Below are 14,172 nucleotides of genomic sequence, written 5' to 3'. Positions count from 1 at the left end.
TCCAAGATAACCTCAAAAGATGGTCAGTATCTTAGATTAGTTAGATGACAAGGAATACCAGGGGGGAAAAACGGTTTATTATGAAAATTGAAGCTAAGTTTTTGACATTTTCCTAAATCTTAAACCTTGAATTGTAATAGATCAGTTTACTCTGTTGTTACAGAATCCCCCCTCCACCTGAGCCTCCCAAAAAAAAAATTCTATGGGCCCATTTCTGTTTGCAAGAGGAAAGTTGAGCATGTCTTCTTTCTAAGAGAACTAAATAAATTAAGAATTCAATAGATGGTTTTCTTGAAGAATTTCAGGAATCATCGCTTTATTTTCTTCCAAGATGTTAGTTCAGTTGGAATCATTTCTTCATTAGAGCACAGCATGGCCTGTGCAATCAATTTCCCGAGCCAACCGTGGTACAACAATCCCCTTGAACCAAGCCCTCCAAATAACCAGAAATTACAAGCATAATTTCCACCAATAACATCATTGATACAACCCAAAAGTGGAAGTGATCCATGTGGAGTTAGAGGTGGCATTGCCCTCAGACCAGCCTTTGCTCCAGTAAAAGTCCAATCCTTTATAGCTGGATATATCACATTTGCCTTCGGCAAAAGCTCTTGAAGAGCACTAGAAGATTCATCTGCTGATACATTTGGTGAGGAGTTTCTTGATTTCCATTCCCATGTTGAGCCCATATATAAACTGCGGGGGCCCTGGAAGGCAAGCCACGCATCTGACAATATTGAGGGGCCATGGTCTGGATAATCTTCTCTGCAAGAGTGTTTCAAAAATGAGTATTGCAATAGAAGTAAAAATTTGAGAAAGCTTTTGTTTGGGATGTGATGAAAAGTTTAGCTTATTTGAGTTTTTAGCTTTTTTTTGGGTACTATTTATGTGTTCCATTGCACTTTTTGGTACTATTCATGAGTCATATTCAGCTAGCTTTTAACTTTTTTTTTCCCTACACTTTCAGTAAAAAGTTTTTAGTTTCAGCTAAATAAGCTGTTCTCAAATAGACGGGAAACAACATGATCTACCGTTTGTTTCTTTTAGCCTTTACATGATGATAACATCATGAGGGAAATCAAAATAAGTAGTACAATATCCACACCCTCACACTGACACACAAGGAAAGGGGGAGGGGATCAAAATATCAAGAAATCCATTATATGACCCTGTACAAGTTATTAAACATTTAAATTTGTTTTGTTGTCCAAAATTGAGTTATATATTATGGACCATAGTTATCAAACATGAATCGTATTGTGAATTATTTTTTTTCATTTTTAAGAATTGTGTATCGTAATATATATAAATACCTCATAAAATTTCCGAAAAAGTTATAGATGTACATGTATAAATAGTATATTTATTATAAACTTAGAACATGTACAACAAATGACTAATTTAATTATCACCATCATGGTATCAATATTATGTGAATCTTCTTTTTGAAGACATTCAATATCTAAACCATCATCAAGTTGCCCATTTCTTCTTCTTCCCACCCCCCCCCCCCCCCCAAAAAAAATAAAGTTTGGAAAAATAATCTTTATCATCATTTGGCATCTTCAAGCATGATTTAACATCCTTACAAGTTTTCGTCAAAATTAAAATTAAAATAATAATAATAATAATAATAATCCTTACGAGTTTGTGCTAGGTGGTTTTTCATCCATATAACTTCACCCCAATATTTGTTTGACAAATAGTTGCATTTAAGTTTTAGCCTACTTATCTTATCATCAATTATATGGAATTATGGATACAATGATCCCAAGTGGAATCCTTTTCCATAATTCTTTTCCTCTTATCACCCATTTTTTCCTTCTTTTTTTTTAAATTTTTGGAAAGCTCATTGTACAATCACACAAATAACAATATATATTTTTATAAATGAAGTTATATTAAATTAATTTTTTAAAAGTCACTGTCCTATATATAATGGGAAAAGTTAACGAATGCTCTAAGGGGGTTTAGGAACTATTTTTAGAAACCCTTTATAGGAAAAAAAAAGTAATTAACTTTTTGGACAACTTTTTACATTTCCGATGAAATTGTTATTAAAACTAGGGGTGTGCATGGGTCAGGTTGGGTCGGGTTGAGGGGATTTTTTGACCCAACCTACCATGGTGGGTCAAAAAAAATTCAACCCAACCCAACCCAACCCATCACATAAGTCCAACCCAACCCACATGGGTCGAGTTGGGTTGGGTTGAACCCATGGGTTTGACAAATTTTTATTATTATTATTAAATTGAGTAAAAAAAATATAAATATTAATATATTAAAAAAACTTAGAGATTAGTATCAATGTATCTCCTTAAAGGCTCAACACTAATGACTAAACAACAATAGTAATTTATTAGGATTTGTGTGAACTAATTGGCTTTTATATAGGATAGGAAGAATTAGTTATTTAAAAAAATTTATTATTTATATAATATATTTTTTATATATATTAAATTAGTATTAGTAGGAGGAATTAAGGAAATGTTGCTCTATAGCTGGGTTTTTTTTTTTTTAAATTATTAAATATATAATATATATTTAAATATATATAAATATATATAAGTGCCCTACAATTGATTTTTAAAAAAAAATTATTAAATGTAAAATATATTTTAAATATATATTAAATATGGTGGGTCGGGTTGGGTTTGGCAGGTTTGTAATTTTATGACCCAAACCCAACCCGACCCGCTATAAATTTTTTTTTTTATAACCCAACCCAACCCACCAAGCCTTAAAAACCGACCCAACCCGGTGGGTTGGGTCGGGTTTGGCGGGTCGGTGGGTTTTCTGCACACCCCTAATTAAAACTTTCCTAAAATAGTCCATTAACAAATGCCCTAGGGGCATCTGTTAACACGACTCTAAAGCAAAATAGCCCAATAATTTTGTTTAAAACAAGTATAACAACTTTTGGGCTCAAGCCAAAGCCCAAATTTTAGTAAGAAAACCCAATTTAAACCCATATGTTTATGTAACACACCGATACATAACTTTTTGGCTACGATACAATGTGTATCGCATATCTTATGATACTAAAAACTATGATATGGGCCATGAGATTCCAAGTTAATTTTAAACACTGGCACAAAGTGTATGCAAGACATAAGACAGCTTTTACCCCATATCATCAGGCAGCTGCAGGTGAGCAATGACACCCCTGCAAGTCCTCAATGGAAGCCTTCCAGAGAGCTCCGGAAGCAAATCTGCTTTGGCACCTAGACATACTACCACCGCATCATATTCCCCTAATACAAAAAATTCAATCACAGATTAACTAATTAAGAGATAGATGATCTAAACGAAGTATGTTTGTAAATTAAGAAATTCCACCAAGATTAGCCACTCAAAAGTCAAAACAGCAATTTGAAGCTTAATATAGGTTTGATGGTCTAAACTCCCATTGAAAGTTTTCTTTTGTCAATGCAAAGCTAAATCTTATTTTTATTATAGCCAACAGATTGTGCATCTAAGTTCTCAGGTTTAGAATTGAATGTTATAGGGAATAATCAGGTATGAGAAACCTTTCTCAAGCTATTTATTCTGTTTGGGACACCGTTTTGAGTCAAAAAGAGAGTGGCTCAACATTTCAGGTAGTAGTTCTATTATTACATGATTACATGTGAGAAGTGTGAATGAGAACATTTCTGAATTGCACTCCCCAAAATGAAAGCAATCAGTGTCTCCTTCCGTTCCAATCCTACCTTCATAATCAGCCATCATATGCTGCATAATTCAGAAAGACATCTCTCTAATCCACAGAAAAGAGAAATTGCATTTTGTACTTGGGGGCCAAGTGTAGGTGAAGGCTTGATAAATTTTTTAATCTTCAGGTGGCACTTCAATTTTTATTTTATTCTTAAATCAACCATGATGCATTAACATGGACACGGGTCAAGGACATGACAATGGATACATGCAACAAATATTGAAATTGTAAGAAAACAAAACAGGGACATAGCTACAAGATTTGTCAGATAGAATGTTTATATAATGGAGACTTTTTTGTGTTTATCATGGTCATGGATACTCTACAGAAATGTCCATGTTACTCAGTTGTATATTTCCAGCCGTGTTACTGCTCTGTATCAGAAACTATTATAAGCCAACCAACAACTCAAGGGTCAAAAAATTTGCACTATAAATTTCATTTTTTATTGATTATTCAGGAAATTACGTGTGACGTTCAAGTATAAGAAGGGATGATTACATGCACGCAACCTATATAGAAAGAGCCTAAAAATTCTACAACATGAGCCTTCTTTAGCAGATCTGTGATGACCAGCTTTCAACGCACAAATGCAATTAAAAAAGATCAAAACAGTAGTCTGAGAGATTACCTTCAAAATCTAGGAGTTTGTGAATAGAATTCTTATGCAAACGTAACTCTTTTACTCCAAAGCCAGAATTTGATAGTTCTTTCCCTAAATTTTCACACGCTAAGAAGAGTGCCTAAAAAAATAACAGTTAGAATGAGGACAATATATATATCTATATAATAATAAGAAAATTACTCCAAGAAGAGGCTTAATTTCTTCAGACCTGGAGATAGCGTTGAGGATGGATATTTACAGCTTCAGGCATATAGAAGGCAGAGTTGAAAGGAAGACATAAGTTGGGTGTTAGATTTTGAGCAGCATCCTGATCAATGGTCTCTATTCTGCAACTGGCAAGGCAATTCTGAGCATTCTAATCAAATAAAAAGCAAGAAATGCCAATATTATTACAAATGAAATATCAACTACTAAGCTATTTGAGCATTGATGAAGGTCAGATTGAATTACATCATTCAATATAAGCAAATTCTTCAAGTTCATCGCAGGTCTCAAGATCCCCCTGAATAGAAATTTGAGAAACTTTGATCAGAAATGACAGCCCACCACATAAAGGTTAAGGGACGTAGAAGATAAAGGGGAACAAATAGAAAATAAGAGAGAACTTTTAAGAAGTGAGAACTTATACCAGCTCTCTAAGCCTTCAAATTCAAAGCATGAGCAGTAAAGTAGAATACAATGAAAACTGAAAAGGGCTCCAACTTAGTGCAATATATTTTTAAGAAAACATGACCTTTTACTTCCAGAAGTTTAGGATATTTCCATGTTTAAAACTGTTCATGAACGACCTAAACCAAAGGGATTAAGAGCACATCAAAATGGACCTTACAAAAAATGCTAGATTTCTAAACTACTACTTTCAGTCAACTAATTCGTAAATATCATATACAATGACCGAAAGATCTGAAGTATACACACACACACACACATGCACTTAAAAGGTAACCAAATCTACAAAGAAACAAAACAAAGGGGTTATGCAATGAGAAAAGAACCTTCTCCGAACTATGAACTCATTAAAGTTTTGAGGAACTGCTGCTTCAGCAATGCTCAAAAGCTTTAAACACTCATTCCAACACTCAGCACCCCGCCAGAGTAGCTTACCTACAAAATAAAAGTCAAACTGATCAGTCCGTTTAAATTTTTTTACAAAAAATGGCAAAAACAAAACAACACAAGTATATTATGAATAGTTAAAAGAAAGAAGAAGCTAAACAACTATAATTTTTGGTTCATGAAATATCAAATTCCATTCCCAAAAATGAAAAGGGTTTCAATTTTCATTAAAAATGTTAATTTGGAAGATTATATAGGCTTCGTGTGGAAATTGATGATGGTGTGGCATTTGAAGTTTTGAAGGTAAAAAAGACTACATTTTATATATTGTTGGAACTTGTGAAAATGAGGGATCAAATTGTAACTAGTGAACAACAAAAAGTAAAGAAAAAAGAGCATAGAGTTTAGTGGAGTGAAGAAGGTCCCATTCCATTCTCATATGTTTAAAGGGTTCCAATTTCATCCAAAATTTTTAATTTTGGATAGAATATAGGCTTTGTGCCGAAAAGACTACATTAACATAGTTGAAAAAAATGAAAATCATGGAGCAAATTGTAACTAGTGAACAACAAAAAGAACAATATAGATAAATAGAGTGAAAAAAAAAGTGATGACAAATGAGCATAGAGTTGAGTAGAGTGAAGAAGGTTGGTATGTTATGGTACCTTTTGGGGAATAAGGGTGGAGAAGACCGCCAGAGACTCCAGAGGCTCCACCGCCAATGCCTACTTCATCAAATATGTCTATGCGTAATCCCAAATCCTTACCACTACTCTGTTCCCCATTGTTAATATCAATCAATAAAAAGCTAATGTTTTTGTTTTGTAAAGAAAGGAGAGTGTAAAAAAAAAGAATAGATAAGACGTTACGTTTAGTAAGTGCCAAGCAACGGAGAGCCCAGCAAAACCAGCGCCCACCACTGCATATCTACATCAACCAAACTACCTTTTATTTTCATATCTTCTTCTTCTTCAGAGAGAGAGAGAGAGAAAGAGTACCTGAGAGGACGTTGTGAAAGGGAGAGTGTTGAAGAAGTTCTTGTTGTTGTGGTGTGTAGAGCACGGTAGCAGCAGAGATTGTGAGCTACCAGAGGTGACTTCCAATGGGAGATAGCCATTCTCTGGTCTGATCTTCTTCTTATGTGCTCTGTTCTGTTCTTTACCTACTGCCCACCCAACTCTCTCTCTCTCTCTCTCTCTCTCTCTAGAGTCAAATACAAAATACCCACCACGAGGAACTCATAATTTCTCCACCAGGAGGTTTGGCCTATACAAACCGCATTTGATACTGTTTTGAAAGTTTTAGTTTTAGTGTTTTACTTTACCCTCTCCTCCCAAGTCTTTTTTTTTTTTTTTTTTTTTTACTTCCTTCTTCATCTCAGGCTATCTGTCATTGTATTGTGTCAATTAAAGTAGTAAAATCACAAATTAGCTTGACATAAAAGCAGCACAATCAAAGTTAATTGCGGTTTCTGTATATGGGGTAAATTTGATATCTTTGAATTGTTTGGGTAGTGCCTCAGCTTCACATTAACCCAAATCTCATATTTTTGTATTTTTAGTTTTTACCCAAAAATCTAATTTTTATATACACACACATATATATTAATTTTTAATTTTTGATTAGTGAGTTTTTGCCGAACGAGGAGGGAAAGGAGGTGAGAGAATTGTGTGTACATATTCTCAAATATCCTCTCTTTTTTTAAAAAAAAGAAAAGGGCTAGTTTTGTTTCACATTCCTTATTACACTCAGGACCATACAAATGGTGTGAGTGCAACCCTGCTCATTCCTTCACTGGTATCTCTTATGGGGACACACATGGATTCCATGTCTATTTAAACGTCCTAGCAACATGAGCCTTTTAAACTTCCTTTGAATCATTTTCTGTAGTTTCTCCAATGACTACTAAATTTAACAGTTACGAACGCAGCAGGAAAGTTAAAAACGTCCACAATAAAAGTCCTAGCAACTCCAAAAACAGGAGGAAAAAAAAAAGGGGCCTAGTTACAAAACATATGAATGATACCCAATTTGATTTTTCACTGCAAGGAAATATGGACTTCCCCTCGCAGCCTGAAACATTCAAGCCCCTCACTTAGCCTCTTAAAAATTGATAGGCCATGATTTTCCTTTACCTCTTCATTTTAATGAAACAGGAAAAAGATAATTAAGCCCTGGTTACTTACTGCTTCAGATAACATGACAATTCAACATGCAGTCACAATTTTTATTTGCATCCCCGTTGCCCATCCAGCTCAGCATTTTAATTTTTAAGGCACCTTCAAAATTATTTTCATAAATGCAACTCACTGGAATCTCTTTACAACAAGCACTCATTTTTCTAGGAAATTGCATCTCTTGCCCTTTAAAAGGTACCACTTGTATTGTACATAAATTTGACGTTGAATTTGAAATGCACTTTGATTTGTAAGATCTAAGATAAGTTATGGAGCTTGGCATCTGGAACACAATTGTCATACAAATAAAAAAATACAAAAGAGAAGAATAGATAGGTTTCCTAATCAATGTATATGTGCTAATAATTTGCTTACAAATGGCTAGAAATATAGAAATATGGATTATGCTTTACGGAAAATTAGACGCCTTTCTCGCTTATATTCAACTTCATCTCTCTGGTGCATAATAATAAGAGCTCTTCTCACCTGCAAATGAAAATAAACATCAATAAAAGCACTACTTTAAGAGTTTATTTGGAAAAGTACTTATATAAGAGATTCATCCACACAAAAGTAGAGGATTTGGAACAAAGATAGTATAGTCGCTTAAAGATTTATATTCAACTTAAATTATTCAAGAAATAATGAGGTTAAAGGTAGAAACATACAAGACAATTCTTTTTTTAAAAGGTAAATTGGCATGGCATAAGTTAAACACTTACAATAGAATCATTCATCCCCATTCTGGTAAGATCATCGATCAGTCTTCTTTCTGATATGTGGTTTCCAATCCCTATTCTTCTCTTTATCTGGGTTTCAGCTTGCTGTAGTCCCCCAAAAAAAAAATATCAATTACAAATTTAAGGAGATAGAAAAAGACAATAGAGATCATTAAGGTCATATTGTCTCTGACAGACCTTTATCTCATTAGCCATCTCTGCCGTAAGATTCACTTGTTGACTTATACCAGACCGTGCTGCATCCATCGTGGAAACAGTAAAAAGTCTAATTGCTTCCTGCACATTCTCCTCAGTGGCAACATAGGACCTGATATTGTAGTGAAGAAAAATATGACAAAAGTTATGCATTGATGCAAAGCTACTAAAAATGGGGAACTAAAAAGAGTAAAGACAAAATAAGAAAAGGGCCTTTTGGGGGGGGGGGGGGGGGGGGGGGGTTGGTGTTGACGGCATATAAGACAAATTTAACTTAGTAACATGAGTGAGGTTTTGACTCTTGTGATTGGGAGGGTATGGTCATTTAATAGTCCTAGCAATTGGCTCATCATTCATTGGAGTCTAGCAAGCAACTGCCATGCTGTAATTGAGTAAGGAATTTCATTTTAAAAAAGGTCTAAATTATTCCTTCCTAGTAACCATTAGAAGTTATTCAAACATTTCACACTTCCCCTAGGGTTGTCTGAACCGTGTCTACCATTCAAATTTAGCACAATAGAGTTCATGCAACTACAGTTCTGATGCCCAATTTAGTGCAACATGTCACAGCTCAATGTTCTGAGCATCAACTTCAGGAGCAAATGACATACAGTGTTGAAATTATCATGTTTAACACCAACACTTACAATTTCATTTTTGCGAGAGCCTCACTCAATCTTACAATAGCTTCCAGCTGCCTTACAGTAATCGGTATTGCAGCAGCCTCACCAGTTTCATTTGCCTGCAGCCTCATGTCCTACAGAAAATATCACAATAATGAAGTCAATTTGGATACAGGGCCCACTCAATGAAGCTCATTTTGAAATAGGAATTCAGCAACAGAGCAATCAAATGGCTACTCCCAAGTAACTTTTTTTTTTTGATAGGTAAGGCTATTCCCAAGTAACTTCTTGCATCAAATATTTCTTCTAACACCAACTTGGAACTAATATGAACTGAATGCTCTTTCTAAGATGAGCTAGAACAGCATAAATACCTGTCTGATTTTGACATAATTATTCTGGAGCAATGTGGATGCAGATTCTGACAGGCGTGGGTGGCATTCAGTTCGACAGTATTGTAAATACCTGCAAATATTGCAACCTAAATGCTTCAATATCTCATCAATATTTGACAAAGCAACATCAATGAAATTCATGAGCTAGCTTCACTGTATACCTCTTCAGCCAGCTCTCTTCTTTAGAAACTTTACTGTCACTTGAGGCCAAACCAGCGGATGCATGAAGTTTTATGATATGACTAGCAATAATCTGTCATGGAATAATTCATGTCAGGCCACTACTTTGACTACTGGGGCATTTGGAAGCCACATCAATAGATACATTTTTTTTCTATATCAAGTTTTATGGTGTTTGAAATGAGCCTTTTGATACAACACACAGAAGGATCATTCTAAGGTTTTCAATAGATCAAGCATTTCAAACATTTATCAATTATTTTTTTGCATACTTCAGGTTGCTACTGAAAATTAAATGAGGAACCGAGATAATTGATCTTTTTGCAGAGGCAAAAGTGCATCTTAAAGTGAAACACTTCATTTGAGCGAGATAATTGGAAATTACCTTGTCTTGACTGTACATCCTGACATCTTTCACAATGAATATTAAATCAAATCTAGAAAGAATTGTTGTCTGCAAATCAATATTATCCTGGGCAGTCTGGAAGAACATGAACATTCTTATTAGCTTCTCCATGCGAAATTATGTTTGCCTTTGAAAAACTAACAAGGATGAAAGAGGAAAGCGGGGTTTGGACCTTAAGATCGTCATAACGTCCTGATGGAGGGTTAGCAGCTGCAAGCACCGAGGTTCTAGAATTAAGAACCGTTGTTATTCCTGCTTTAGCAATGGATATGGTTTGCTGTTCCATGGCTTCATGAATAGCAACCCTATGGCAAATAATGTGGGTTAAACTTAATAACTATGACAGATAAACAAAAGGACCAGTAAAATCTAATCCTAATTTATAATACCTATCTTCTGGTCTCATTTTGTCAAACTCATCAATACATACAACACCTCCATCTGCCAAAACCATAGCTCCTCCTTCAAGATAAAATTCACGCTGTAGTGCAAAAAGTGTGAATTCAAATCAGAAATATTTTTTCAGAATGAGGGAACAAATATTAATCCATTAAAAAGATTTCAGTAGTGAGATAAAGCTAAAGATAAAACAACACCGTTTGCATATTAGTCAACCAAAGTTCAACAACTTACAGAGCTGTTATCTCGGATCACAGAAGCTGTAAGACCAGCTGCTGATGAGCCTTTTCCTGAAGTATAAACAGCAACAGGAGCAGTCTTTTCGACAAACTTGAGAAACTGTACAAGGTAAACATCAAATCAGCACCTTCCCTTGGGTGGCAACAAAAGCAAGAGCCTGAACTATCTTAAAATGGTATCCAATAAGTGGAGAAATCCTTTTGCTAGGAGGGATTAAGGGACAACATAAGCAGGACTCGGTGCAACTTCCAATAAACAGCTTGTCTCCTAAATTAACAAAGATATATAGAACTAACCTGTGATTTAGCAGTAGATGGGTCCCCCAAAAGCAACACATTGATATCACCCCTTAATTTCACACCATCCGGCAAACTCTGCATATAGAAAAAATGGTTATGCAATGAACAAATCATAAGGGCGTTAAAAGACAAAATTTTCATGTACCTTCCTTGATCCTCCAAATAACAGACAAGCCACAGCCTTCTTCACATCATCATGACCAAAGATAGAGGGAGCTATCTTGGAGCATATGTTTTTGTATACATCGGGTTCTGCAGCAAACTTTTTGAATTCTTCTATCTGTGAACAACACCATTACAGTTTAAAAAATTGAAAAATGGGAGAGCAAAAGGCAGATTGAAATCATCTCATCCTACGTTGATCTGTAATTTGCATACATCAAAAGATAATTCAGAATTGAAGGACATAGCCCCAACATTATTTTTGGGCCAGTACGGTTCCAACATTTACAAAAAGAAGGGAAAAAACAAATGCCAAAGAGAAGTTGTAAATCTAATGAAGGCATTTTCAACTTCATTCAATATTGTAGTCTTATTCTATGAACAAACGACCCACAAGGAAGCTTCATATTGACCACAATCTAATTATAAGCTCTCTCACTGAATAGTATCCGTAACTATACAGAAAGTTTCAAAAAAACAAGCAGCACCAAATAGAAAATGATTCCGAGCTTTGCCAATCATTTAGTGACATTGGAGACAAAAAAATTCTTTGCATTAACAAACACAATAAAAATGTTGATAAAAGCAATGCAATGTGCAATGCACAGTGAAAGAGGAAGTGCTACATTGTCGAGAAGAGGGTGGCCAGTACAGTTTTAACTGAAGCTTTCACAATGATTCCAGACTAACCTCTTCAGGCATAAAAGCAGCAGGACCTCGAGAGTTGGCCTCATTTGCTTCTTCAATTCCTACAACTCTGATATAAGGCTGTCTAACCGCGACAGCTCCTTTGTGGCTACACAACCAAATTAAAAATAAATTCAGCAAGGGAGGAGGGTAGATAATCCAGAATAGCAAGACATTCATCTGAAAGTGTAATGATACTCACGATGCAGTAGAATTGGCAGCTTGATAGATACTATAAATACCCATGATGGTCAATCTCGTGCCGGGTACAATAGTTTGAACAAGATGGCGATCCACAGATAGAAGTATGTTCCTTGGAAGCTCCCCGGTAGGAACATCCTTCAATAACCATGCAAACACCAATCAATTAAGCAAAAACTCCCATTCAACATCAAAAAAAAGATTTCTTCATCAAAATTAGGATCAATACCTCTGGATTCTCCTGCAATTTCAAAGTCTGCTGATCAACATATTTGCTCTTATCTGGAACTATAATCCATGGATCAAGTGGGCATGCCTCTTCTCCTGCCTACAAATAATCCCAATCACCCATATCAAACCTCACTCAAAACGTCAAATAAATGCGAGAAATTCTAACAAGTGGTGTGAAATAAAACCTGAGGGACATGATCACACGAGCGAGGGACAATTGCACCACCAAGACCTGGCCGACACGGAACTTGCCTTGTATTTTTACAGTTCTTACAGATAAGAGTCACATAAGTTGCCTTTGCCTTAGTCCTAGAAGCAGCTATAGTAATCCCAGCTATTTTCACAAGTTTTGATATATATTGAGCCTATCCAACAACAACAACAACAACAAGAGGACCCTAAAATCAGAAAAAAAAACCAAACATACAAACCCTAATGCCCCATTTGGTAATGTACCAAAGGTAGATGAAAAATCAGAAATTTGACTCATATACTCACATTAAAATAGAATAAAAACTCAACCACACAACATTAAACCCAAACATCCATTTCATTTCCCATCTAATTTCATCAATTTTCTAAACAACCAAACAAGAAACAGAAAACAGGAAAAAAAAAAACCACTAACCCCAAGGAATCGCATCGACACTGGATCCTCCCTCGACGTAAGCAAAACCTGGACATCTCCGGTCACCGGATCCTCCATTTCTCCGGTCTCCCCGGCCACTTTCGACCTCAAACTCACCAAAACCTCCGCGGCCGCCGTCTCGAACTGCGAAAAAAAAAAAAAAAAAAAACTAAAAACATCAAAAAACACAATTTCCACAAACTCGGAATCGGAAGTAAACAGAGTGAGAGGTGGTTTACGAGGGGCAAGTAATCGGCGGGGGCGGAGCGAAGCTTAGAGGGAAGGTCGGGATCGAAGGCGTCGAGGTCTTCCATGTCGACGAGGAGGGACTTAGGGTTGTGGACAAGGCTTTCTCTGTAGGGGAACACGTTTTTGTCGGTCTCGAAGCCACGGATGAACTCCTTCAGCTTCTGGAGGACGGAGTGGCGGCTGGCGGCGGCCTCCGGGTCGTCGGTGCCGCCTCGGCCGTCGCGCCATGAGTGAGCTTGGTCGCTGTAGTACACGCCTCCCTCGTCCCAACCAGACATCTCTCTCTCTCTCTCTCTCTCTCTCTAGGAAGAAAATGGGGAGAGTGACTGAGCGTGTGTGAGTGTGTTTGGAGTTTGGAGGGAAAAGGGGGCAAAGTCGAGTTTTGAGAGAGGAGGGTCTCGTAGTGTAGTTGTGGGCTTTCTTTTTGGCGGGAAAGATTTGGCGGGAAAGGGAGGGATGCTGACTTGGCACGTGGTGGACCCACTGGAGCCTTTTAATTAAATAAATAAATAAATAAAGTTTTTTTTTTCTTTTATTTTTTATAAATACAGTATGTGTTTCTTTTTTGTTTTTTGTTATTTATTTATTTATTTTTTTGGTTGTAACTTGTAATCTCATGTTGGTCTTGGATGAAGAGCATATGATAATTTGATAGTTATGGCCTATGGGATTTGAATTTTAGAAGTCTAGGCTATAAATATTAAGAAGAGTGTTAATTTGAACTACATATCTCTTTGTTGATTTTTTTTTTTCGTTTGTTTGTTAGGTACATATTTGACCTAAAAGGTAAAATTGATATTTTAGAATAATTTGTATGTGAATAATAGTGGGACATAGACATAGTTAAAAAAGAAATGTAAAAAAATTAATTTAACATAAATTAGAGTAACATTATTTTCACATTGGTACATTGATAATACTTCAAATATGTATAAATCACATCATGCTATATTAGCAATTGTGT

The 14,172-nt window shown here is 35.8% G+C and overlaps 2 protein-coding genes across 3 annotated transcripts; both read right to left on the bottom strand.

Annotated features, from left to right (window-relative positions):
* Positions 1-107: 107 nt before the first annotated feature.
* Positions 108-6,735, bottom strand: LOC126715547 (uncharacterized). Of its 2 annotated transcripts, none has more exons than XM_050416194.1 (9): positions 6,395-6,735; positions 6,266-6,323; positions 6,062-6,170; positions 5,336-5,444; positions 4,791-4,842; positions 4,549-4,686; positions 4,347-4,458; positions 3,128-3,254; positions 108-765 (listed from the first exon to the last, which is right to left on the bottom strand). In XM_050416194.1, the coding sequence occupies exons 1-9, from the start codon at positions 6,511-6,513 to the stop codon at positions 309-311; spliced, it is 1,281 nt and encodes a 426-aa protein (XP_050272151.1). In that variant the 5' UTR covers positions 6,514-6,735; the 3' UTR covers positions 108-308. The 2 variants fall into 2 exon arrangements, with proteins under 2 accessions (XP_050272151.1, XP_050272150.1); XM_050416193.1 differs by having other exon boundaries at positions 4,549-4,695; positions 6,395-6,733.
* Positions 6,736-7,791: 1,056 nt separating this feature from the next.
* LOC126715545 (DNA replication licensing factor MCM5) lies at positions 7,792-13,588 on the bottom strand. The gene is made up of 18 exons (XM_050416191.1): positions 13,199-13,588; positions 12,960-13,103; positions 12,517-12,696; positions 12,330-12,428; positions 12,102-12,238; positions 11,903-12,008; positions 11,196-11,330; positions 11,048-11,125; positions 10,746-10,850; positions 10,502-10,593; positions 10,285-10,417; positions 10,092-10,187; positions 9,688-9,779; positions 9,506-9,596; positions 9,156-9,265; positions 8,491-8,620; positions 8,296-8,397; positions 7,792-8,059 (listed from the first exon to the last, which is right to left on the bottom strand). The coding sequence occupies exons 1-18, from the start codon at positions 13,484-13,486 to the stop codon at positions 7,976-7,978; spliced, it is 2,202 nt and encodes a 733-aa protein (XP_050272148.1). The 5' UTR covers positions 13,487-13,588; the 3' UTR covers positions 7,792-7,975.
* Positions 13,589-14,172: the final 584 nt, after the last annotated feature.

Source organism: Quercus robur, chromosome 2 (genome assembly GCF_932294415.1).
Source record: "Quercus robur chromosome 2, dhQueRobu3.1, whole genome shotgun sequence".
Classification (NCBI taxonomy): Eukaryota; Viridiplantae; Streptophyta; class Magnoliopsida; order Fagales; family Fagaceae; genus Quercus; species Quercus robur.
This window is presented reverse-complemented; position numbering and strand designations above follow the sequence as displayed.